Raw genomic sequence first — 27,630 nt, forward strand, 5'->3', positions numbered from 1 at the left:
TGCAACTGTCGAACAGAGTATTGCAAGTTCCGAAACAGAAAAGATAATTGCCGAATCATCTACCCTCCAAGAATGACAGGACCCGCCCCGGATTTCACCCTGAAATCCGAAAAGGCCCTGCGGGGCCCACCTTAGAAGAAATTCTACCAAAAATTTGACAGAACTTCCCCTAAAAATGGACAACCCAAAACCTGTAGAAAAACAATTACACTTCTAAATCATCCATCCTTATTCTCCTGGAGCCACCCTGCTCCCTATATCACAACATCTCTCATATCACAAAACAATTCTGAAACTTAAGAATATTAATCTCAAGAGTTATCAGAGCAATCTATTTCTCAGGCGTACAAGAAGGTAGAATACAAGATAAACGACCAATACTTTTATAATGCGGAAGCTATGACAGCTATGCCTCAACCCCAAGTACGCTCGACCTCAAGCTAAACTGGCCTGCAAACTGGGCATTTAAAACCGAAGGGCCCAGGGAAAAACATTTAAAATCCGTTAGAGTGAGTGGACGAAAAATAAGTACTTTCAAATGTATAAGTAAAACTTAATGCTTTCCCAAGTTATTCTCTAAAATCTCGCATGCAGTAACAATCTTGAAAACACTCTTATTCATCCTCTTTACTGAAATCTCAATCACGTAACAAGAACATCTTGAAATCTCTTAAAATCTCATCCTCAATCCTTATAAATACATCTTTTTCATGAGGCTCGTTTGATGACTAGAAAGGACTGCTGTCTAGTCATCTCATGCCATCTAGGAGGGACTGCCACCCAGATGACGCATCGGAAGGGACTGCCAACCGGAATAGGAGGCGGTGGATAGAAGGGACTGCCAACTAGCCACAAGTCGTAGACGGGACTGCCGACTAACCACAGGTAGTAGACGGGACTGCCGACTAACTACCTCATGTCATCTGGAAGGGACTGCCAACCAGGTGACGCGTCGGATGGGACTGCCAACCGAGCTATAGTCTGGAAGGGACTGCCAACCAGACTATTACCTAGAAGGGACTGCCAACTAGGTAAGATACGCATGCGCCAAAACTGGCCTCCTTAATAAACTGAATAGCCTCCTCAAGAAACTGAAAACTGGAAACAACCTCTTTCAACTACTTGCTTTCAGAAAGAAACTCGCTGTTACTTCAATAAAACATAAAAATTTACCGAAAGCATAACTCAGGATTATCTCGCTAAATCAAACCTCAATATCTCAATAAGTCCTCGAAAGCATCCTCGAAAGCATAAAATCAAATACTCTGTAAATCAATAAATGCTTTCGGAAAGAAAACTCAATCTAACTTCAAGGCTGATAAGTGCGGAGCTCAATGCTCAATAAATTTCGATAAATCAATCATGCTCAAATATTCGATGAAACATTCGTACTCGTGAATCCTCATAAAAACCGATATTTGAAATCCAAAAATTCTCATAATATTTTCTGAATCAGTCACTTCCCGAAAATCATTTCTCAACTCAATAACTCCTGAATACTATCTCAAAAATCTACTAAAAGCCCTCGGGAATGAATTTCAATACTAATCTCGTAATTCATAAATAAATCTCGATAAATCAACGCTCAAATATTCAAAACATAATTAAATCTCAATTGGAAGAAAATAATAATACTGCATGCGGAATTAATTTAAAAACAAATGTCCACTCACAGTACTATTGGCAACCACGCAAACGAGTTCCTTCTTCTAACCGTAGCTCGCGACATTGCCCTGTACACAATTATATTTCCGTAAACGGCAATCCGATAAAATAATTACGAACTTAAACGAAATCCGAAAATCCCTATCTCCAATACTTCTCAAATTCAACCCAAATCTCTTCCACAATTCTAATTCCTCAATTTACATATTCCATAATGAAAACGAGGGAAATCCGACGGCCGGATTTCCCATAATTCCACCACAAAACTCCAAACTTCGAAAATTCACAAACAATTCCAAACTCCTCCAAAATTCACCAAACTTCATATATAAGCTCTATGATAATTATAGAATTTAACTAGCTAAAAATTGAAATTTATAAACTACCCTAGCCGCCGCTACCGCCGCCCACAGTGGCGGCGCCGCCGCCACCATCTCCGATGGCCACCAAAATTTGGCAGTAGCACCTTCTCAACACACTGATTCAACTTCTCAACTACAACATTCCCAAATAACAATTAAAAATGGCCGAAATCGATTCAATGAACAAAAACCCAGAAATCCTCAAGAACCCTAGAATTTCAATTCGTCGATTCGGCATCTACACAACAAATCGTGATACAAGGCCATAGGGGAAATGATCAGTGATGAAAACCGAACCTTCGACGGCGAGATGGGGACCGGAGGTGGTCGGAATCGCCGGAAATCGGCAAAAGCTTCAAACTGCAGCCGGAGGAGTTTTTCCTTCGATCCGTGGTTTTCCGGCCAAATCGTGGAAAACCAAGGTTGCTAGGGTGCTCGGAGGGAGGAGGCGCTCCTCTGGTGACAGGTGGCACGCCGGTTGGTGGCCGGAATCGCCGGAAATCGGAGGGAGAGGGAAAATGGTCGAACTGGAGAAGAGAGAGGTCGGGGGAGAGGAGAGAGAAAGAGCTGGGGTGGGTTTCCGGAAATGGAAACCTACCCGGGGTAAATTTCTATTTTAATCAAAAATTACCATGAACAGTAACTTCACATTTTTGGCCATAACTCTCGCATACGAAGTCCTATTTTTACGTACCACATATGCACGCGCTCGGTTTAACGTCCTCTACAACCTTCATGAAGGAAAATTTCTCAAATTTTGACCCAAACAAAAAGTCAAATTTTAGGGCCCCCTAAAAGCATTGAAACGACAGTAAAAGTGAAAGTAAAAGTTGTTTACTGTCCAAATGACTAGTAAACCGGTGAATCCGGGTTCGGGACGTCACAAAGAAGGCCAAGCTCCTCCACCCCTCTTAGATACAGATAACTCTTGTCAACCAATCCCTGAGGAGCATCCCAATCTTGAGGTTAGTTGTGTTTCTTCTAACTCTGATATTGGTGATAGTGTGTATGTTTTGCCTCCTAGGTCCACTCGTGGTAAACCACCTCGTCAATATGAACCAAGTTTAGATGTTAAGTCTAAGTATGCCATAGCTAACTTTGTATCCACCCACCGGTTATCCAAATCCCATGCTTCTTTTATGAATCAAATTTCCTCTGTATGTGTTCCCAGTAAAGTGCAGAATGCTCTCAAGGATCCCAAATGGTCTCAAGCGATGTATGAAGAGATGGAGGCATTGGAGAAGAATAATACTTGGGAGTTCGTGCCACCTCCACAAGGAAAGAGAGTTGTTGGATGTAGATGGGTATACACTATCAAACACAATGCAGATGGTTCAGTGAATAGGTATAAAGCAAGACTTGTTGCAAAGGGATATACTCAAACATATGGCGTGGATTATGAGGAGACCTTTGCTCCAGTAGCAAAGATTAATACTGTTCTAGTGTTGATGTCTCTAGAAGCTAATCTATATTGGCCCTTGCAACAGTTTGATGTGAAGAATGCCTTTTTACATGGAGAGCTATCTGAAGTAGTCTATATGGATCTACCACCAGGATATGAGGCAAGCACAAGAGGTAGATTTGTGTGTAAGTTAAATAAGTCCTTGTATGGACTCAAACAATCACCACGAGCTTGGTTTGGAAGATTCTCTCAAGCTATGTGTCGTTTTGGGTACAAGCAGAGCAACTCTGACCATACATTGTTTCTGAAACGCTGTGAAGGTAAATTAACTGCCTTGATTATTTATGTTGATGATATGATAATTACTGGTGATAATTCAGAGGGGGTTGAAAGATTAAAAGATCTGCTTGCACCAGAGTTTGAGATGAAAGATCTTGGTTCTCTTAAATATTTTTTGGGGATTGAGGTCGTCAGGGGGAGTTCAGGAATTTTCTTGTGCCAAAGAAAATATGTGCTTGATTTGTTGACAGAGACAGGAATGCTAGGGTGTAGACCTACTGATACTCCTATTGAGCAGAATCATGAACTGGTCGAGTACCCTAATCAAGCTCTTACAGAGAAGGCTCGCTATCAGAGGTTAGTTGGCAGATTAATCTATCTCTCACATACTCGGCCAGACATTGCATATGCAGTTAGTGTTGTGAGTCAATTCTTGCATAATCCAAGTGAAACCCATATGGAAGCTGTGATCCGTCTTCTGAGGTATTTAAAGTCTGTACCTGGAAAAGGCTTGATGTTTTCAAAGCATAATCATCTGGATATTATTGGTTATACAGATGCAGACTAGGCAAGTTGTGTTACAGATAGAAAATCCACTTATGGTTACTTCACTTTTATAGGTGGTAATCTTGTTACTTGGAGAAGTAAGAAACAAAAGGTTGTGGCCAGGTCAAGTGCTGAAGCAGAGTATAGAGGTGTGGCTCATGGAGTTTGTGAATTACTTTGGTTGAGAAATTTACTTCGTGATTTGGGATTTAAACCCAAACGAGCCATGAATTTGTATTGTGATAATAAGGCAGCGGTGGATATTGCTCACAACCCAGTTCAACATGACAGAACTAAGCATGTTGAGGTTGACAAATATTTCATTAAAGAGAAGCTCGATGCTAAGCTTATCTCTTTTCCTTTTGTCCACTCAGAAAAACAGTTAGCTGATGTTCTCACAAAGGCGGTATCGAGTAAGGCATCATTTCATGACTCACTCGACAAGTTGGGCATTCGTGATCTGTATGCGCCAACTTGAGGGGGAGTGTTGGCGTGAGTCATACTTACCTTATTTATGTAGATATTCTATAATATTCCGTGATCTGTAATATTATATAATATCTGTAGTATTATTAGGTTTACTACTTACCTTAGGAGTAGTACTTGTCTTATTAGGCACAATTGTAATTTGTATATAATTCTTTCTTGTAAGGTGAATGATATATCTGAGTTATTCAGTCAAAATTATCTCTTGTTTTTCGTTATATTTGACTATTACGATCAATTGTAATAGCAACATTAAATTCTTCAGAAAGGACCGGCTCCTGAAGTAATTGTGGCTGTTCAGTCTTGAAATGTGCGACGGATGCTAGTTCGTGAACTGCTTCAGCAATCTTCTCAACACAAGCTACGACTTCAATAAGAAGTGACGCCACCGCAGCAGATGGTATTGTTTCCAGCAGATTAGCATCTTTCCATATGCCTCTTTTGAGTGACAACTTGAGGCTCTCAACTGCTGCTTTTGAGCATGCAATGTGGGAATCAGCTGATGATGACCGAATCATTTTCTTGAGGGCTGCTGCTAATTCCTTCAATGCTTTTCCGGATTCAGTGCAAATATCTATGCATGGTTCTTGAATTTTGCTTCGAATTTCAGTGGGCACCTGCATTAAAATGTCACTAGTTGGATTCACAAATTCATAATCATAAGCTTAATGGTAGCAATGGTGTTAAGTAGGTTTTGGGTAGAATCTATACTTGGATATCAGTGTTCAGGTAAGTGTTAAGAGCTTCAATTTTATAAGCACATTGCCGAGTTTGGCTTCCAACATTCAAATACTTCTGCCATGGGTGGCCGAACTTGAACCCGCCATGACCTGGTTCCCATCTTGCCAAGTTAGCCTGAAAAAATAGAAACAATTATTATATATTAATACAGAACTAGCATTTAACCAAAACTTTATTTTATGGTCTCTGCTTTTGCTACGAATACAGAATAGAACAAAACTCTTTTCGTGGTGTAAATGCTCGACCATTCTTCACAATATTGTCAAAGTGGGATACCCGATCACAACATTTATAACAGGATATCAAGTCATATATTTTCATGGATAGACGAGATTTTTGTATAAAGTTAACTATTTATTTTGGCTCAATATCTCACCGGATCTTTCATTTACTATATCAAATTTTCCTTCAGTGTCATTTGCAAAAAGTCAAGAAAATGCAAAATCATCTAATTGTGTAGGTTTAACAAATGGACGAAAATGATAGCTAGTAAGCGATCGGATATAAGTGATTAGGGTTTGCTTATTTTTTAAATTGTTTTCGCAAGAAGAATTTTTATCGAGAATGAATTTAGAACAGATAGTTCGGATCAATGCGTCTAATATTGGGGAGTGTCCCAAAGAATGAAACGGTTCGTATTATGGATCTAACTAGTTCAGTCAGGACTTGGGAGCTTTCTTGTATGTATATGTGTGAAAATAATTTAAGTTCTTTTTTTGAGATATAAAGATATTCCAGTACGTCCTCCTTATCTACATTTACTCACCATGGTTTCTTCAAGGCTTTTTGATGAAAGAACACTTTTATATTGCTGAAGAAAATATTGATTATCACTTAATGACAACCCATTCTCTTTTATGTCAAAGTATTCAAATCCAAATCCTGTAAACAACGTAAAAGTAGTACTTAGTCAGTTGTAATAATATGTGCTTGTCTGTTGTCGAAGCAAAAGATAGAAAATAACAAAATGATTTATGAGGGAGGGGTCTTTATTTGGTATACACATGTACCTTCCATAAAATCCCCAAGCTTTTCCATGTTACCAGCAACCAAATTGTGGAGATCAACTCCAATCCACACGGGGCAAATGCAAATACAAACCATAATAGGAGTACAGCTTCCTATCGCAATCGTTGATAGCCTCTTGTGTGCCATGTCTAGTACCTGAGTTTCGCGGTAGCCAGATACCGAAACCAAGCAGAAGGTCAGTATGAATATCAACATCCCGTAGTCATACCTTGCCTTCAATGCGGGGAAGAATCTCATGAAGGTCACACTTGCAGCTGCCAAAGTTGCAATAGTTATTTTATGAACATATTACGCTACTTAATTATGTGCCTCAAATCTCAATTAATTGGAGCATATGTGTATGCATGGAACACACCTACAACAAAGACGAAAAATGCAATCAATATGGGTTCCCCGACTTCTCCTCCCCAAAGAGTTGATATGTGATGAACTCCAACAGCTAGAGCAACAGCTAGTAACGTTGCCAACATCATATTTATACCCTTCCCTAGGGTTGCTCCTGGAAAAATGAAAGAAATAATATAAAGAGGAGAAACAAGAACTAATTGTTATAAAATTGTTCTCTCCTTTAAGGCCAAAGTCACCAATACATGTGATAATAGTTAACTGGCAAGTTAGATCGTTAGGGAAAAATTTATATATGAAGTCAACCTTCATTGACAAAAGTCAAGAAACAGTATAAAGAGTAGGTAAACGGGAGTTGAAAGTGTACTGATATTTTGGTAAGATCCAATGCTTTTTAAAATCAATTGGCGCAATACATAATCTTTTGCCCTTTTCTGATACATTCACATTTCGACTAGAAAAAACAGTAAAATTTAACATATGATCAATCTCAATATACAGATATAGACATTTAACATCTATGAACAAATGCCTTAAAATGGTGAAGATGACATTCTGAAATTACTTAGAGTGCTTAGTGCTTACCGACTGAGAACTCAAAGACAACGATCACGGTCAAGACAGCCCACATTGCATCGACACCGAAGCCATCATAAAGCGGTCGACAGTAATAAAAAAGAGACACCAACGTCAGAGCCAACCCTACTTTGAACGAATGCACAATCCTTCTGGGATCATCCTCCCCGAGCTTCTTCGCTTCGCTCGCCGCCTCCAGCACCTCACCCCATGACCTCTCCGGCACCGCCTTCAGACACCGCACCACTCGACCGAAAGGCCCTCCGCCGCAGCTGCTGTTCTCCATATCAACAAAATCTGCAGAAGTCACTTCTGACTGGAAATTAAAGCAAAGCAATGAAAGGGAGAAGAAGAAAAACAGAGCTAGCTAGAATAAAGTGGTGGTGGGTGAAAAAGCTCGATGGTTTAGTCATAAATATATAGAGCTGATATGCAAAATCTAGAAGACGAAAGAGAGGCAGATGTTGGTGACTCGAAATGTGCTGCACATACAATCAACACTTTGATTAATAACAAATTACATATTAATGCGGTGGGGGCTGATGCGTACGGTAACGTACCGTACTAGGATGGTCAAACTCAGAAAGAGGTTCGGTTATCAAATTACAACCGCGTTTGGGGGAAGCGGTGTAGTTTGCATAAGGAGCACTCCTTATAAATAAGTACGTATCTATAAATTACTGCAAGTAAACCTTGATTCTGTCATGGGCAGTGGCGGATTTAATTAGGATCCAAAACTTGTCTAGGTTAATTAGACAATTAGTTAAATTAAATTAATTTCTCTATAGATTTTTTTTTTTGGTACAATGATGATAGCTCATAGCTTTTTGTACAGAATTGAATGTATAAGTGCATGGGTATATACTTATAGTTTCAAGCCAATGCAATATATCATGAAAGATATGAACCTAAACAAAATAATTCCAAAAGTTATGCTAACCTTGAAAGTTGAAACCCAGATATGGAAACTTCAAAAAGAAAAAACCTAATTTCACCCAATTCCCCACCGTACCCTAAACAAAAACCACTTAAATCCACAAAACCCCACTAATATTCTCCGAAACCCAACAAATCCAAATGAAATTCCAGTATAAGATCCAAATTTGAGCCCTAAGAAAAAAAACAAAGGCTTACATTACTTCCTTTCCAGACTTGGTAGACGCGCTTTGCCGTGGTTAGAGAGAGAGAGAGTAGCTAGGCAGCTGTGGTTAGAGAGAGAGAGTAGCTAGGCATGAACAGAGTCAAAGATTTGGAACTTTTGGGTGTTCATCGCATTACACCCACAACAAAAACCCATAGAATCAAAAATGGAAACCCACCACCTCCACTCTCTCAGATTGAAATTCCACATTGGCTAGTTCTGATGGAATTTCAAAATTAATTGAAGGTAGATACACACCCACACACTTACGGGTATTTAGCCCAAAATATTGTCTAGACTTGAGCCCATATAGCCTTCTACTTCCCTCCGCCCCTGGTCATGGGGTTCCATTAAATTGACATATAGAAATTATAAGTTGACTATCAAAGTCGGGCCATTAACACTTGCAGAGACGGAGGAACTGGATCTCTTGAATTAAGGGCAAGGGAGTGCAAGGTGGCAAACTAATTAAGAAGGCTCTTGATTTTATCCAGAACGAGGCCTCGCTTTGAAATTTCAGAGCGATTTTAGGGTTTAGGGTCACTTTTTGGTCTCATATCCACATCTCGACCGTTCAATTCTTAGGTACTAATGTATAGATCATCTATGCAAAATTTCAGCCAAATTGATGATCTTTAAGGTATCTAATTCACTTAAACCAGTGGACGAATTGAATCTGTCCAACCTAAACCGTACTAGCTTTAAGGCAGCTATCAATGCCTTAACGACAATCAATTTGGTTGAAATTTTGCAAGGATGATCTATACATTAGTAGCTAAAAACTAAACGGTCGAGATGTGGAAATGCGACCGAAAAGTGACCCTAAACCCTAACCTTGCTCTGGATAGGATCTGTATATATATATATATATATATATATATATATATATATATCTATATAAAGGGCCCTTTTAGTGAGGGATCCCTTTTTTTTTTTTTTTTTTAATCTTTTCTAGGGATAGGGCATTAGACCAACTTTTCGATCATATTTTTCCATATCAACCGTTCAGTTTTTAGGTCCTAATGTATAGATCACTTTTGTAAATTTTCAGCCAAATTGATTATCGTTAAGGCATTCAAAATGGCGATTTAAGATTATAAGTATGAACAGTTCAAGTTTGACAAATTTGGTTCGTCCGTTGATTTAATCTAGTTTGATACCTTAATGATCACCGATTTGGCTGAAAATTTGTAAAAATGATCTACACATTAGGACCTTAAAGCTGAACAATTGAGATGCCGAAATGTGATCGAAAAGTTGCTCTAATGCCCTATTCCTAGAAAAACAAAAAAAAAGGGATCCCTTAGTGGAAGGGCCCTATATATATATATATATATATATATATATATATATATATATATAGACACACACACACTGAGGCGTTCTGAAGAGGACTAAAGTGCGGACGTCCGGGATTCTGCTCTATCAAGCATTGACAGCGTACCGTCTCTTGCCAGACGAAGGCCAGGGGCATCCCGAACCAGTTTGCAGTCGAGTGGAGTCGTGGGCGACTAGTTTGCAGCACTACCTAGAATCTTGAAGTTGCAGGTGAGGTCGTTGGCCAGAACCTTCGACCTCGATCGCTACCCAAAAGCAGTCTAGGATGCCTCCGGCCGACATGATTCGCGCTGTCGTTGCCGCCTGAACGCTGCTGCAGCGTCGAAAATCAAGCATGCTTCTTCTTAACATGGTTGTCAGCATGTTCCCAAAGTTAGAAAATCTTATATATATGTAGGCTTCTTCTTAACATGGTTGTCAGCATAGTCCCAAAGTTAGAAAATCATGTATAAGTTAGTGCTATGAGTTTCTGCAATGTTATCAATACTCTATGACTATAGCATATTCTCTCATTTTCAAGAAAAACTAACCTAGCGGTAATGACTTTGGCATTGAGCACACAGGGCCCGAGTATCGTCGTCTCTTTACACTTTGCACATCACTTGTTATGGTCGGTCATGATTAATTCTTGATGAGTCCTCTAAACCGAACCTAAAGGAAACCATACCAAAAATAGGCATAATTAACAACCCGGTTTCAAATTTTTGAATGAGAAAAATTCACTATCAGTGCCCACACCTTGGTGCAAAGGTCAATTTGATACCCATACTCACAATTCTATCAATGTGATACCTGAAGTCCAATTTTGATATTTACGTGATCCTTCCGTCCAACTTCCATCAAGATTCCGTTAAAATGATGACGTCTCAAGCACGTGGAGACCGAAGAAAGAAAGAATGACCAATTTACCTTTTTTTTTTTTTGTTAATTCATTTTTTTTCTTCTTCTTCATTATCACATCCCAGATTTCTTCTTCCCCTCACCGCCGAAGCAACTGCCATGACTCCATTCCCAATTTCTCATCCCATTGTTCCCATTCCTAAAACCCCTTTCCATAGCTTATTCTTTGTTTTCGATTCATTTAAACCCCCAAACCCACGAATCCATACACCAAAGTGTGGGTATCTTAGTTCATCAATAGTGTATGTCTTGAACTATATGGGAATAATGTCGTAAGTATATTCATCTCACAAGGAGGCTTATATAATATTACAACCATGTACATATAAAGAAAAGTAATTAATGCTGATCTAAATCAACTATTGACAGGACCCGCCCCAAATTTCACCCTGAAATTCGAGGTGGCCCTGTGGGCCCACCTAAGGAATAACTAGTGGAGCTAGTTAATTGGTTTTCTTGAGCTGAACATCAGTTGGTTTGTGTTTCTTAATTGTTGCATGCATCGGGTTTTTAAAGAAGTAAACGTGGGAAAGCATAAACTTCTTTTATTTTTACAATTACTTATTTTTGTCCACTCACGCTAACGTTTTTATCTACTTTCCCCTAGGTCCTTTGGTTTCAAATGCACAGTCTGCAGAGTAGCTAGTTCAGCATGGTAGGATTCAGGGCATAGCATCTGCTGCAGTTGTTTTCATTGTAGGTTAACTGTTGAACCTACCTGTGTTTTTATTTTTCTTCTTCCACTTTTAGTTTGCTCTGATACCAAGTTGACAGGACCCACCTCGAATTTCACCCTGAAATTCGAGGTGGCCCTGTGGGGCCCACCTTAGGAATAACTCTACCGAAAATTCAGCAGAGTTACCCCTAAAAATAGACTACCCAAAACCTGTAAAATTACAATCACACTTCTAACAAATCATCCATAAACTCCTAGAGCCACCCTGCTCCCCAAAACCCAACAACTCCACAAGAAGTAACTAAAATCCGAAAATAACATATTCTTAATGACACCAAAGTAACTTCCAAACTTTAAGATACTTAACCCACAGGTTATCAGAGCAATCTAAAAGAGGAAGAAGAAAAATAAAAACACAGGTAGGTTCAACAGTTTACCTACAATGAAAACAACAACAGCAGATGCTATGCCCCGAATCCTACTATGCCGAACCAGCTACTCTGTAGACTGGGAATTTGAAACCAAAGGCCCTAGGGGAAAGTAGATAAAAACGTTAGCGTGAGTGGACAAAAATAAGTAATTGTAAAAATAAAAGAAGTTTATACTTTCCCACGTTTATTTCTTTAAAAACCCGATGCATGCAACAATTAAGAAACACAAACCAACTGATGTTCAGCTCAAGAAAACCAACTAGCCCTACTAGTCACAACAACCAAGTAAAATGATTGAAACTCCGTTACTCAATCAAATAAGACCAGCCCCACTGGTTAAACGAAAATCATACTAGCCCCGCTGGTTAAAAGAAATCGAGCTAGCCCCGCTAGCTGAAGGTATTAATCATATATGGGGAAGAAGTTCTCACCATACAAATAAGGGAGCCTCCCAGGCTCGGGCTGGAGTGTCCCACACTCTGGAGCATCCCATGCTCTGCTCTACTCACCCACGAACACATAGTAAGCAGGGAGGAGTACTAATAGGCTAGCTAGCAATAAATATGACGACCCAGGTATGGTGGGTTAAAATCATACAAAAAATCGAAAATCAGTAAGGCTTCCCCAATAACTCACGAGAAAAGACATATTCCAACGACGTGGCCCCGCACACCAAAATAATCTCGAATTCATAAACCAATAGGTGAGAAATGATCGATAAATATAATTCCATCGAAAATCCCATTTTCGAAAAATATTCCAGAAATCTCAATATCGACTAATAGAAATGTATTATAAATTTCCAGAAATTACCTCGGAAAATAATTCATCGAAAATCACATAAATCACAAATTGAAATCGAGCATAACAAACTTCAATTTGAAATTCCAATCGATGGTAATGAATACTCAAATCCAATTATATGCTCGATAACTTAAAACAATAATTTAAATCGCTAATCCATTTCCCAAATCAAAATAAAGATAAATCAATATCAATTTCCCAAAAGTAAATCATAATAATATGATCATTAATTAAATAAATACTTATTTCGGAAAAACAACTGCATGCATCATTATTTAGAAAACAAAAGTTCACTCACAATATATGGCTAACGTGGTATCCAAGCGTAAGGATCCTCGTCGAGTGATAGATCGGTACCTCGTCCTGTACACAATTATATTCCGTAAACAACAATTCGATAAGTAATTACGATTCAAAACAAATCCTGAAAACCCCACGTAATCCAACATCTCCATTTCTTTCTGGATTCAAGCCAAACTTCACCATTAATATCCATCTGTCGATTAAAGTATTCCATATTAGAAACAAGGGAAATCCGAAGTTCGGATTCCTACAAATCGACAACCGAAACTCCCAAACTTCAGAAATTCATAATCCATGTCAAACTTCTCCCAAAATTCACCAAAAACACATATTTAACCTCTACAACAATTATAGGATTTAATTAGCTAAAAAATCACAATTAAAATGCTATCCTACGCGCCACCGCCGCTGCCACCACCACCGACTCCAATGGCCAAACTTTGGCAGCACTACCTACTCAATAGTCCAAGCATTTTTCACAACTACAACAAGTTCCAATTTTACCTGTAAGTGATCGAAATTGGCAGGTGAAGTTTTTCCAGAAAAAACTTGAAATCGTCGATTCGACCTCCACACTGCAAATCGTGGCTCAAGACTAGGGGCAAAATGATCCTTGGAAAAAACCGAACCTTCGACGCCAGTTTGGTGGCCGGAGAAGGCCGGAATCGCCGAAAATTGACGAAAGTGTCGATCAGCTATAGTGAACTTCACGGCTCAAAATCGAGCTCCTCTGGCCGAATCACTACACAACACCACCACAGATGTGACAAGGAGGAAGAGGCGAGCTTGCCGGTGCCCGGATTCCGTCGTGGGTCGGCTGGAGAAGGAAGTAATCAGAAAAAGAAGAGAAGAGGCCGATGTGAGGGAGAGAGAGATCGGGGGAGAGGAGAGAGAAGGAGAAAGAAAATTTACCTGGCCCAACAGTAGAAATTCAAATATATACTACTTACCAGGAATAGTAACTTTCATTTTTCGCTTATAACTTTCGCATACGAACTCCAATTTTTACGTACCACATATGCACGCACTCGGTTTAACGTCCCTTACAACTTTCATGAAGAACATTTTCACAAATTTTTACCCACAAAAAGTCAACTTTTAGGGCCACTAAAAGTATCGAAACAAAGTAAAAAGTGAAAATAATTGTCGTTTACCATCCAAATGACTGGTAAACGGGTAAATTGAGATACAGGATGTTACAACTATAGTACTAATGCTAATTGATACCACAAAAATAAATAATAAAGACTAATTGATATGATACAGCTCATGTTAACACTCCCCCTTAAGTTGGTGCATAGATGTCTCAAATGCCCAACTTGTCAAGTGAGCTGTGAAATATTTTACTTGAAACAACTTTAGTCAGAATATCTGCAAGATCTTCAGTCTTCACGTGTAGCACATCAATGATATTTGACTCTAGCTTTTCCTTGATAAAGTGTCTGTCCACTTCAACATGTTTGGTTCTATCATGTTGAACTGGATTATGTATTATGTCTATGGATGCCTTGTTGTCACAGAATAGGTTCATAGCTTGTTTAGGCTTGAACCCCAAGTCTTTCAATAGGTTACAGAGCCACAACATTTCACATATTCCTTGGCCAATTCCTCAATATTCTGCCTTCGCACTAGACTTGGCAACTACTTTTTGTTTCTTACTTCTCCAAGTAACAAGGTTACCTCCCACAAAAGTGAAGTATCCTGAGGTCGATCTTCTATCAATGACAGATCCCACCAAATCTGCATCAGCGTACCCAGTAACCTCCAAATGTCCGTTCTTTGAAAACATAATTCCTTTAACTGGAGCTAACTTTAAGTAACTAAGATACGGTAAACTGCATTCATGTGAGCTTCACTTGGGGAATGCATGAATTGACTTACCACACTCACAGCATATGAAATATTTGGGCGTGTGTGAGATAGGTATATAAGTTTGCCAACTAGTCTTTGATACCTCTCCTTGTTGGTAGGCACTTGATCAGGATATTTCCCTAACTTGTTATTTTGTTCCATTAGAGTATCAGCAAGTTTGCAAGCTAACATACATGTTTCAGTGAGTAAGTCCAAGACATTTTCTTTGAGATAAGAAAATGCCTTTTTCTGATCTAGCCACCTCAATGCCTAGAAAATATTTCAGCCCACCCAAGTCTTTCATTTCAAACTCAGATGACAAGTAATCCTCCAACTTCTTGGCTTCTTCTTGATCATTTCCTGTTACAATCATATCATCTATATAAATAATGTGATACCCCGGAAATTAGTATTTATTTTCCGAGGATTTTTCATAATCTAATTTGTGGTTATTGGATTTCGTGGCTTGTGGACGGAACGGAAGTGTTTCGGACGAACTATTAATTGAGGAATATGGTTTTAGGGGGTTGCAAAGGTTGACTTTTTATACGTTGAGATTCTCCGAAAGCTTCCTTCACAAAAATCGTAGAGCGCGTTGATACGAGTTCATGGACATGCGTAACGTAGAAATCAGAGTTCGTATGAAGAAGTTATGGCCATCGGAAAAAGTTTCCATTTTGGTATATATTGGAAATTTCCGGAAAAATAACAGAAAAATCAGATTTTCCCTTTTTGGAAAGTTTTTGTCTCTCCTCTCTCCCTAGTTTTCCCTAGTAGCCATCTTCATCGAGCTCGTTCTCCCTCGTCTGGCCGCTAATTGACTAGATTCTTGTCCCTATCTCTTCGCCTCACTCCCATCTACGACTCTGTGGAGTTTCACAACGTGGGTCAGCCTGTGCACGACGCAGCAACTCTGGGAAGTTTGGCACCCGAGCTGCAAATCGCCTTGATCGGAGTCGGCTATTCCAGCCACCATAGCCAATGGTTCTTGAGGGCTTTTGGAGCCCAGAGGATGCAGATGCTTCTCCCATGGTGGCTTGCATCGATTCAACTTGTGGAGATCGAATTTTAGAATTGAAATTCTAGGGTTTCAATCAGTCCGATTTGTTCTAAGGTAAAATTTGATCGATTGGTTTATATTTGGACTTCCGTTGTATAGTTAACTCTGAGCGGCATTTACGTTTTATTTTATTGTTGACAATTTAATTCGTAAGCTTGTATAATATATAACTCTTTGGAGCGAGTGTATATTAACTTTGAGGGTTCAGGGCATCAATATGTACTTAGTTTAAAGGGAAAAAAGTTTTCAGGTATTTTGTATTGATGGCTGAACAATCATGCATGTATAATTATGGGATTATTTATCGATTTTTTTGTGTTAAAAAAATCAGGGGCGTGACAGTTTGGTATCAGAGCGTAAGGTACATATTTGGTGATAATTAGTACTACTCGAGTGATGGCCCGTCTGCAACGGATCCCCATCTGATGCTCTTCAGTATTGATATAATGATTGGGTATGTAGGAGTGTTAGTTGTGAGTTGGAATGTAGAATCGTCAGAGCATTGGTCTGCTCTGTTAGTGAAGTTGTGAACGTAAGTGTAGGTTCTTTGAGTTGCAGTCCTTTGAGGAATGGGAACCTCTGGATTGAACTCTAGTGAGGTGATTAGGATTGTTTTCGAGAAAAACTGTATCCTTCTATACGAGGTTAGTTGTTTGATTTTTGAAGTCATGTTGCTTGACTTATACTTGTGGTTGGAAGTTGTACAAGTATTAACCAAGGGTGCTATGCTCCTTGGGTGATGGATTCTTATTGTTGGGGAGATTGTTGAGGAGGACGTGGAGGCATCGCACATTGTGCACCATACTACACTTGTTGTGGATGTTAAGGTTGCCACTCGTTTATCGAAGTTGATAAGAGAGATTTCGAGGCTGGGAGCAGTCTTTTTCAAGGGAGGTACGGATCACATGTTGGCAGATCAATGGATCGAGAACATGAAAAACTACTTTGAGATGGTCGTTTGAACCGACATGGAGAAGAGGAAGATAGCCTCATATATGCTTCAGGATGAAGCACAGGTGTGGTGGAATATCACACAGATAGTGATGGATGTGTCCACCATGACCTAGGATGGTTTTGTGGAACTATTTAGAAAGAAGTACTTTCCGCCTTCAGTGAGATAGTAGTTGGAAAGGGAACCAACAGAGGCAACTACCTCAAGGAAATGCGAAGGTGTTTGCTGTTGGTCAGCAGAGTGCTAGGGAAGACGGTACCTTATCTATTTCGGCTTGGATTGCTAGAATGATGTGTGATAGTTGTGTACTTCTTTCCATGTGTTGTATTGTGTTGGGTTTTGCCTGTTGGCTATAGTTAGACTTTTGAGTGATGCATGATGTATGATGCATCCTTCATTGTTGTGGTAAAGAGGGTCTGTACCACTTTGATTTTGATTACAATGACAGGTGATGATTATGTGCGGGTCAGGCGGGGTTAGACCTTAGCTTGATTTGGTGTTCCCAGGTTGGGTAGACACTTATTAAGTTGTGATGTATAGGCTCGATTTGAGTTGAAATGAAGGTTTCATTGTCAATTCTTGTAATGTAAGGTTTGCATTATCGATTATGTGACACAAATACTGTTGTGATAACAGGATTCTGGACTCTTGTGTGATCTGTGTGTAGTGCTGCAGTCACAGAGTCTTTGTTGGATAGTGTACAGGGATGAGATCCATGAAATGATTGCGTTACCACCAAGAGGCGTGGTAAAGATTCCTAGTGTTGTGATACTAGGTAGGGTACCTATATCTATTGTTGATCGAGGTATGTTGTACAGCGAGATGAGGACTGTTTGTGAGGAATAAGAATTGAATTTTTGGGGATGAGTTTATTCGTACTTGTTGGTTTTGTACGTTTAAATTTCGGGAAGAAATTTCTTTAAGGGGGGTGGAATGTGATGCCCCGGAAATTCGTATTTATTTTCCGAGGATTTTCCAGAATCTAATTTGTGGTTATTGGATGATTTCGTGGCTTGTGGGCGGAGCGGAAGTGTTTAGGATGAATTATTAGTTGAAGAATATGGTTTTAGGGGGTTGCAAATGTTGACTGTTTATACGTTGAGATTCTCCGATAACTTCCTTCACAAAAATCGTAGAGAGCGTTGATACGAGTTCATGGACATATGGAAAGCGGAAATCGGAGTTCGTATGAAGAAGTTATGGCCGTTGGAAAAAGTTTCCATTTCGGTATATATGGGAAATTTCTGGAAAAATATCAGATTATCCCTTTTTGGAAAGTTTTTCTCTCTCCTCTCTCCCGAGTTTTCACGAGCAGCCATCTTCACTGAGCTCGTTCTCCCTCGTCCGGCCACCAATTGACGAGATTCTTGTCCCTATCTCTTCGCCTCACTCCCATCTACGACTCTGTGCAGTTTCAGGACGTGGGTCGACCTGTGCACAACGCCGTAACTCTGGGAAGTTTGGCACCCGAGCTGCAAATCGCCTTGATCGGGGTCGGCTATTCCGGCCACCATAGCCGGTGGTTCTTGAGTGCTTTTGGAGCCTAGAGGACGCAGATGCTTCTCCCAAGGTGGCTTGCATCGATTCAACTTGTGGAGATCGAATTTTGGAATTGAAATTCTAGGGTTTCAATCGATCCGATTTGTTCTAAGGTAAAATTCATTCGATTGGTTTATATTTGGACTTCCGTTGTATAGTTAACTCTGAGCGGCATTTACGTTTTATTTTATTTAATTCGTAAGCTTGTATAATATATAACTCTTTGGAGCGAGTATGTACTTGGTTTAAAGGGAAAAAAAGTTTTCAGGTATTTTGTATTGATGGCTGAACGATCACGCATGTATAATTATGGGATTATATATCGATTTTTTTTTGATAAAAAAATCAAGGGAGTGACAAATAATTAGAGCAGTCAGCTTGTCCTTTCTTCGCTTCAAGAAGAGAGTATGATCAGAGTTACTGTGCTTGTAGACAAATGTTTTTATTGACTCACTGAACCTCCCAAACCAAGCTCTAGGAGATTGCTTGAGCCCATACAGGGATTTCTTCAACTTACACACCATACCCTTTTGTGATGGTGCGACGAACCCTGGAGGTGAGTGTTGGGTAAAAGTTTGCACACAGTGAGCAAGAATGTCACCCAACATAATTTCACTCGTATTCATTTAGTGAATAGAGTTTTAATTATTTTGGGTTTGACCCATTCAAGACAGAATGTGTCTCTTAATTATATTCCCTTATTACAGGGAAATACCCTTTGATTCCATTTATGAAGAAACCAACTGATGGGATGTGTGTTTGTTTGTTTTTGTGGTTGCACCCGGATATTTGAATGGGTTGCCTACGTACCCTTGGAGAGGGATCAAGCCACTCGTAGTTCAAGAGTTCCAATGAGTGGATGACTCATTGGAGGGCTTTGATTTTGGAATTAGAGTAGTGTTTGGGTGAATTTGGTTGAAGTGAACCAGGGATTCGATTTTGTGTTTAGGACGCGATTGCATCTAGATGAATTTGGTTCTAGATTGCCTACATACCCTTTGTGGGATCAAACCACATGTAGTTCTGGCATTTGGGATTTAAATGGGTAGATGACCCATTTATTTTGGATTTGGTGTTTGGGATAGGGTTTAAAGCCCTTGAATTTGATTTCGACTTTATTTGTGTGATTTGGAATGGATTTCATTTTGTGGTGCTGAGAGAATTTGACTGGAGTCAGTGATTCATTTGGGACTGGCCGAATTTGATTGGTGGATTCAAGGATTCTGTTTGGAGTTGCGGTTGCATCTAGTGGGTCGCTAGACTGCCTACATACCCTATTAAGGGATCAAACCATTGTAGTTCATCTTTTTGGGAATTTGGGATTTTTCTTGGTTTTGTACCAAAAGGATATTTTTAAGTTCCAAAGTATATTTTTTAACGAAACCAAAGCCCGGGTATTTAGAAAAGGACACCCGCGACGTCATGCTTTGCCGAATTCTTCAAATGGGCCAAAATTTGAACATGGGCTTCTTTTGTATCCCCGCAAATTATGTTCCTCGATCCATGAAGATTTTTCGGCCCCAAATTTAATACAAGGAACCTCAATGTATCGAGTGAACTCCGAGTCTCCATTTTCTTGTCTAGAATCCGGAGACATGCATCAAACTTTTATTTTGGGCATCAGGTCAGTCACCCATCAAAGACTTCTTAAAGGCCTGGCCTTCTTGGAGGCCCAAATCTTCCCGGAGTCCCATATTTGATCAGGACACCCAGCTGTAATTTCATTTTATCATTTTTTTCCTTTACTTTCAATTCTCCTTCTTTTTTGTTTCTTATTCTTGTGCTCCATTTTATCACAAACTAGGTAGAACACGAGCTCGATGTTGATCTCCCGCGAGGTCGAATTGGGGATGGATTTGAAGACACAATATGACTTGAAGGATTTGAAATTGGCGGCTGGAAAAGAATACATGTGGAAGACGAGACCGTGGCCGGCTTCACAGGAGAAGAAATTTCGACGTCCTGCTGCAATTGGCTTCTAGGAGAATTTTTGTGTAAGACCCTTCTCCCTTTAGCTCTTACTTAGCTCATTATGAGACTCCTTTAATCTTTGTGTTGTTTGCTTGTTGGCTCCTTGCTTCTATCAAAATCGCTGAACACTTTCCTCTCTCCTCTGTAGCAAGGCTTCGTCTCTTTCTTGATGTGCTTCCTGTGTCTTCTCTCCAGCCTTTTCTGCTTCTACTCTCTAGCCTTTTCTGCTCCTCTCCCGTTGTGTCTGCCCCCAGCCTCCTTATATAGCAATAGTTGGATAAGTGTACCCGGGTAGCTGATAATCCATTCCAATTTTGTATTTGAATTTGAATGATAAGATTATCTTTATCACTTGTTATCTTTATATTTGAATCAGTCAAGCACTTAACCAACACTTGAATAGTCAAAGCTAGCAGAACATGAATCCTTGATGTCATTTGTACTTGTCAAAACTCAAAGAAAAAAAAATCTTTGAATATCCCTCCTGCTTGACATTTGAATTTGGTCAAAGCCAACCAAAATTTTGAATAGCAATTATCCTCATTTGCTGGACATTCAAAGCAACAGAGATGTATGAATGATTTTTTTTTTTTTTTGCCTCAACAGTAAGTCCATGTAGACTTCTTCTTTGAGGTCTCCATGTAGGAATGCATTTTTCACATCAAATTGCTTGAGAGGCCAATTCAAGTTTGCAGCTAAAGACATTAATACGCAGATGGTACTGATGTTAGCTTTGAGGTCTCCATGTAGGAATGCATTTTTCACATCAAATTGCTTGAGAGGCCAATTCAAGTTTGCAGCTAAAGACATTAATACGCGGATAGTACTGATCTTAGCCACTGGTGCAAATGTTTCTTGATAATCAATTCCATATGTTTGTGTATAGCCTTTGGTGACAAGCCTTGCTTTATACCTATCGAGTGTTCCATCAGCTGCATACTTCAATGTATAGATCCACCTACACCCCACAGTTTTCTTCCCTATAGGTTTTGGCACAAGTTCCCTTGTACCGTTCTATTCCAAGGCTTCCATCTCAGTCATCATTGCTTGGATCCATTTGGCGTCCACCAAGGCCTCCTGCACTTTAGTTGGAATGACAATAGTAGATAATTGGAATACAAAAGATGCATATGAATCAGATAATCTATGGGTTGATACATGGTTGCTAGTGGGGTATTTGGCCTTGGCTTTAGGGTCTGGTTCATAATTTACTTTGGCTTTCCCCCTCGTAGAGTGAGATGGTAACTGATACTTTGGGACCTCACTCCTTTCCAAGTCAGGTCTTGTTTCAGGGTCACCTTCACTATGTATAGGGCTCTATGTATGGCATCACGTATGGCATACGTATAGGGCTCATCACGTATGGCATCCTCATTATGCACAACATCATTAAACTCAAGATTTGGTATATCATGTATAACATTATGAGGCTTAGGGTTAGACTCATCATGAACAACATTATCTGATATGAGTGAAGGGTTTGAATTTACCTTAAGAGCATCCTCTGGAGATATAGGTCCTGGTGTCATATGAGTAAGGGGGTCCTCTGATGAGTTTGTCGTATCACAATTGTTCTAGTTTTCTTGAATATCTTTTTCCACAATGAAATGAAAGTTCTCTGTTGTTGAAGAAGACTGCTCTTCCACAGTTGTACTCTCCACTTGAAGAGGAGTCTTCGGGGAAAAGAAAATACCAAGTTCACAAAAAGTGACATCCATGGTGACATACATTTTGCGAGTGGAGGGATTATAGCATTTATATCCTTTCTGGTACGAAGCATAACCCATGAAAACACATTTTTTGGCACAAACATCTAACTTACTCCTTTGATTGCGAGGGATGTGGACATAAGCCACACAACCAAAGATCTTGGGTGGAAGGGTGTGGGTAGGTGGAAGAGTAAAGAATTGTCTAAGAGCTTTAAGTGGTGTTTTTGGGGTTATATGGTATGCTTCAGAGGGTGGTTTAAGAGCTCGTGCAGGTAGGCGATTCAGAAGATAAGTGGTGGTGAGGATGGCCTCACCCCAAAGGTACTCAGGCATATGAGCACCAATCAAGATTGTGAAGGAGTTGTGTCCTAAAACAATCATTTTGATATAATTATTATTGTAATGATTATTAATCAAAAGGGCAAGTTTATTGTTCATTGCTTATATTTGATATTTTAATGAACAAGGTCCAAGGAATATGAGTTAAAGAGAAAGTAATCTAAAGAGTTAGATGTGTGAGACCTTTACTCTTTTACACTCTTATCCTGAAAGGTTCCTAGTCATAGGATTATCATTTGGACATTGATAATCCGGAAAGACTAGCACATACTATGTATGCTCAAATATTGAGAATGATATGTCTCTTATCATTCGTGTGGAGACACTAATCCAAGTATGTGGGTGCTCTTATTGAAAAGAGTACACTGAACGCGATCGTTAGAGTTCTTGTATGGAGTTTTACTTACATGTCAAACTTGAACTCTAAATTGCAATAATACAAATTAGTCATTTGACCTGAGACACCATGGTTGTCTTATGAGTGAGTGGATTAACACTTGATGATGCAATAATATTATGTCCCTTAACGGATATGATTGATGCATTCATTGGTGTAATAAATTCGGTCATAGAGACATGTGAGTGTACAATAAGGAATCTCTAACCTTAAGTAAATAAGGTGGATGTTCAAAGATGTGATTCAATGAGTCTTTGGCCAAAGCATTGAATGAGATTAAAAAGGAGTTTCTAATCTCATTCTATGAATCACATAAGAAAGGAAATCACATTAGGGGGTTGACATATCAATTCCATACCCCAATGATGTGATTTAGAACATCGTGTTAGAGAAAAACCATATTGGGTTGTAATTCCAAATGAATGGGTTATTCTACATTAACTAGGGTAGTCATGATATGTTGCAAGACGTCACTCATGACTTGTGAAGTCCCCGAGGATTGATAATGATTTATGATCCTAATAACAAGGGAGAATCAAAAAGGAGCTTTGATTCGTAATTGAAATAGAATGGATCTATAAACTTCACTGCCTTGTTAATTATAACCTAAGAGATCGCACACCATATAAGTGGATCCTTGAGATAGTATATGAAGAAGATCAAACAAGAGTTGGTTATGATCAAATAATTAATTGAATTTATTATTTGGACATAATCAGGTATTTCAGGTAAAACCGAGTGTATTGGGTCTAAACGATTGTCGGATTTGGTGTGGACTTGGGGTTCACTAAGTGAGACTTGAATGAAAGCCCAAGACACAATTTTAGTGCCTAATAGCATGTATAGACCAGCCAACATATTGGCTTTGTGAAAGTCAATATTTCACTTTTAGTAGTTGGAGTTATTTCCAATTATAAAAAGGGGAAAGCATGGACAAAGAGAGAATAGGGAAGAAAGTGGGAAGAGTGTCTTCACACAATTATCTTTTAGTTGAAAAGATAGAGTTCTCCCTTTGTCCTACAAGCAAAAGTTGGTGTTATAACAAGGAAGGAAGAACACTTGCATATCTTCTTCCTTTCCTTCATCTTCTTCATCTCTTGATTCACTTGGTGAAGATCCTTATTGGTCACATCCTTTTGTGGCTCTAGTTGCAACATCAAGGAGGAGTCTACAAGCACAAGAAGGAGTACAAGAAGGAGTTCTTACTCCGAGGTGCTTCAAGGTGGAGGAAACACACACAAGGAGAGATCAAGGAGAGGAACTTTGGTGGTTCACTTGGATCGGATTGAGATCATGCTCCAAGGGTGAGCAGAGCATAAACTCCCTCTTCGTTCTTCCTTACTAAGCATGCTTTGTTTATATACATATCATAATAAGCCAAGATCATGGGTTAAAGGAATGGGTTTTATGTTTAGTTAGTAGTTTAATGGTTAAACTAATTCCACACTAATTAAAAAGTTTTGAAATCCATCCTTCCTTCAGATTGATCGTGCCACTTGAAGAATTTGGCAGTTCTTTCATTCAGCCACGCCATTTTGTTGAGATGTTTGAGGACATGTGGTCTGATGGATAATACCATTTCTATGTAGGTACTCACGAAGGTCATGATTGACATATTCACCACCATTGTCAGAACGAAAAACCTTGATATGAGTTTGAATCATGGCATGAAAAATCTTGAAAACATGAGAAACCTCACTTTTATGTTTTAATAAGTAAACCCAACACATTCGTGTACAATCATCCATGAAGAGTAAAAACCAACGCATACCAGAAGGAGTAGCTGGGCAAGGGCCCCAAACATTAGAATGAATCAAATCAAATGGTGCACTGCTTTTATTGAAACTGGAATGGTAGGTTACACGATGACTTTTTCCCAAGATACAAGTCTCACACTGAAAATCAGATTCCTTACAATGTTGAAATAGCGAAGGAAACAAATTTCTAAGGTAACTAAAGGATGGGTGTCCAAGTCTCTTATGCCATAACCAGATTTTGTCCTGATCAGTAGAAGAGGTCTGGACTTTATTGACTTCTCCAACACAACAGTCACCTACAGACGTCATCTCAATGTAATAGAGCCCCCCTTTCTCAACACCACGACCAATTATCTCCCCTGTGAGAATTTCCTGAAAAACACAATACCACGGGTAAAGAATCACACAACAATAAAGTGTTTTGGTAATCTGACTGACCGATAACAGGTTATGGGAAAGGGAAAGGACAAGCAAAACTGTATCAAGAGTCATAGATAGAGTCACAGATACTGAACCAGCACCAGTAATGAGATATGAGTTACCATTGGCATTAGGGACACCTGATTTGTGGGATGAAGACAGGGTGTGAAGTAAACTTGGGTCATGAGTCATATGATCCATTGCACTCGAATCAATTATCCATACATCATTCCAATTAAAGTCAGAAAGTTTTAGAGAACTAAGTGTACCTGAATCAGTCATGAAGGCAAACGGGGGATCTGGATGTCTAGAAGTATCATCCTCTGAAGCAACACATATGAGATTAACCTCTGAATCTGAAGAGGCAACCTGGAGTGAGGCCTTGGCCATACCTCTTGGTTTTGGACCAGTAGCATTCTTAAGAGGGGTTGCAATTTCCTTTGCCTTGGCGTCTTTGAGTTTAGCAATATAGGCATCCCACCAATCTAGATACCCTATCAACTGATAACAAGAGTTAACATTTTGCTTCGTTGATTTGCAATGAGGACAATACATAGGACCCTGGGGCTTTCTTCATGAAGGACCAGAATTTGGAGCTAGATGTGTGTGGTGGCTTATATTTAGTTGGCCCAAACATCATTGTTTTAAGCTTATTAGCTTCAGCACTAACTATTGAGTATGCCTCTTCAATTTTAGGTAGTGGTTTGGTATTAAGCACCCGGCTTCTTACAGCCTCAAGATGAGGGTCAAGACCTGCGAGGAACATATAGACACAATGCTTACTCGTTCTCTCTGTTACAATAGCAATGCAGTCCTCACATTTGAGACTTAGAGGGTCTAGGATGTCAAGTTCTTGCCACATCTTTTTCATCTTCCTATAGTAATCATGGAGTGGGACCCATTTTGCTTGGTAGACACTGTAGCTATTTGGAGTTTATAATTCCTGGAATTATCTTATGCCACTGAATAAGTAAGCTTGACTGCATCCCAAATCTGTTTTGTAGTTTCGAGTCCTTCATAATTTTCTCTGACATCCCTCTGCATGGAATTGAGAAGCCAAGCTTGAACAAGACTGTCTTCTTATACCCATACTTCATATGCATCTTCATCATCTTCTGATGGCGCCTTTTTCTTCCCCGTAATATGGCCAAGTTTTCCTCTCCCCATAATATTCAGTTTTGCATGTTTGGACCAGGAGATAAAATTGGTACTATCCAACTTATCAGGAGCAATTGGACCATTATCAGTTGAATAGGATCTTCCTGCGATCTGGGATGAAGACTCACCCTGCTTTGAAGTGTCATTCTTCGATGAGTTGTTGTTGTCTTCTGGGTTGACCATAGTGAAGTTCTTTTCTGATTTGAGGAGGCAGGTGTACCAAGTCAAAGACTTTGAGGTCTCAGACGTAGAAGTTTGATGACGATGCAGCAGTTGACGTAGATGATGACGCTTCCGATAGTCTAGGTTAAAGTCGAAATATGTGGAAGATCGGTCTGGGTCAAATGGCAGAAGATTTGCTGGTCTAGTCTGGGTCAACTGAGAAATGATTAGAGGTCAATTTTTTTGGTAGGTCTATGGGCGAAACTTTGTCTAGGTTCGTGTTGACGTCGAGCGTTGATGTCGGAGTCCGGGAAGGCCTTGGCCGAGATCGAGTTGACGCTACTGCTGGGATGCAATCGTCAGGCTTGAACACCAGAGATCGGGTCGTCGTCTGGCGGCGGTGTGCAGGTGGAGTCGTCGTCGGTCCTGGTCCCTATCACGAACGAGGTCGAGGTCGGGTCTGGTACTGTAGCACGCCGATGATCTGGTATAGTTTGACATAGGTCGTTGCAGGGTTCTAAAAATCGGCCTAGGCGGCCGCTCCAGCGTTCCGATTCATGCCTAATCGATCGAGCTAGGTGTTTGGCCGACTTGCAACGGCCTAGGCGGTCCTGGGTGGTATTGGGCGGCTGGGCGGTTCTAGCTGGGCGCCGATTAGGCGTTCTGAAAATGATTTTTTTTTCTTTAGTTAAGGGCTTAAGGCTGAGGTTAAAACAAAATCGCCGAAATATGGTACCCAATTCCCAAATCGTGAAACTGCTGCAGCCATCGAAGCAGAACCCTAATCTCCCGCTGGTCGCCATCGCCATCGCCACTCCTTCAGTCATCGTCATCGCCTCTCTCCAAGTCTTCAGTGAGTTCAGTCATCGACTCGTCGCCGTCGCCTCTCTTCAAGTCGCCGTCGACTCATCGCCATAACAGTCTGGGTTCAAATTTTAAAACGACGAAGTTGCCGCTCTCTGGCTCTGTTTTTCCCCCTCTGGCTCTCCTCTGTCCTCTGACTCCTCTCTAGCTCCAGTTCCAGCCTCCCCTTCGTCTGATTGAGAAGTCTTCAATTTCTGGGTAAGTTGAATTTCTTGGTTTTGATTTTTGAATCGATTTGTTGTGGGTTTTAATTCCCTCCACGATTTCTCACTCTTTCATGAATTTCTGGGTTTTCATTTTGAAGTATCGAACTCGTCAGCCTCACCTTCAAGTCTTCAACTGGTTGCCTTCGAGTTCTTGGTGCGATTCAGAAATTGAACTGGGTAAGTTACTGCCTTGAATTAGATATATTGAGTTTGGTTGATTA

General features: G+C 39.9%; 1 protein-coding gene across 1 annotated transcript; it reads right to left on the reverse strand.

Annotated features, from left to right (window-relative positions):
• Positions 1–4,955: 4,955 nt before the first annotated feature.
• LOC112203925 (aluminum-activated malate transporter 2) lies at positions 4,956–21,926 on the reverse strand. The gene is made up of 7 exons (XM_024344822.1): positions 21,696–21,926; positions 7,441–7,747; positions 6,866–7,009; positions 6,492–6,764; positions 6,248–6,363; positions 5,452–5,595; positions 4,956–5,357 (listed from the first exon to the last, which is right to left on the reverse strand). Exons 1-7 carry the CDS (start codon positions 21,924–21,926, stop codon positions 4,956–4,958), a joined length of 1,617 nt encoding a protein of 538 aa, XP_024200590.1.
• Between the last annotated feature and the right edge of the window lie 5,704 nt (positions 21,927–27,630).

Source organism: Rosa chinensis, chromosome 5 (assembly GCF_002994745.2).
Source record: "Rosa chinensis cultivar Old Blush chromosome 5, RchiOBHm-V2, whole genome shotgun sequence".
Lineage (NCBI taxonomy): Eukaryota > Viridiplantae > Streptophyta > Magnoliopsida > Rosales > Rosaceae > Rosa > Rosa chinensis.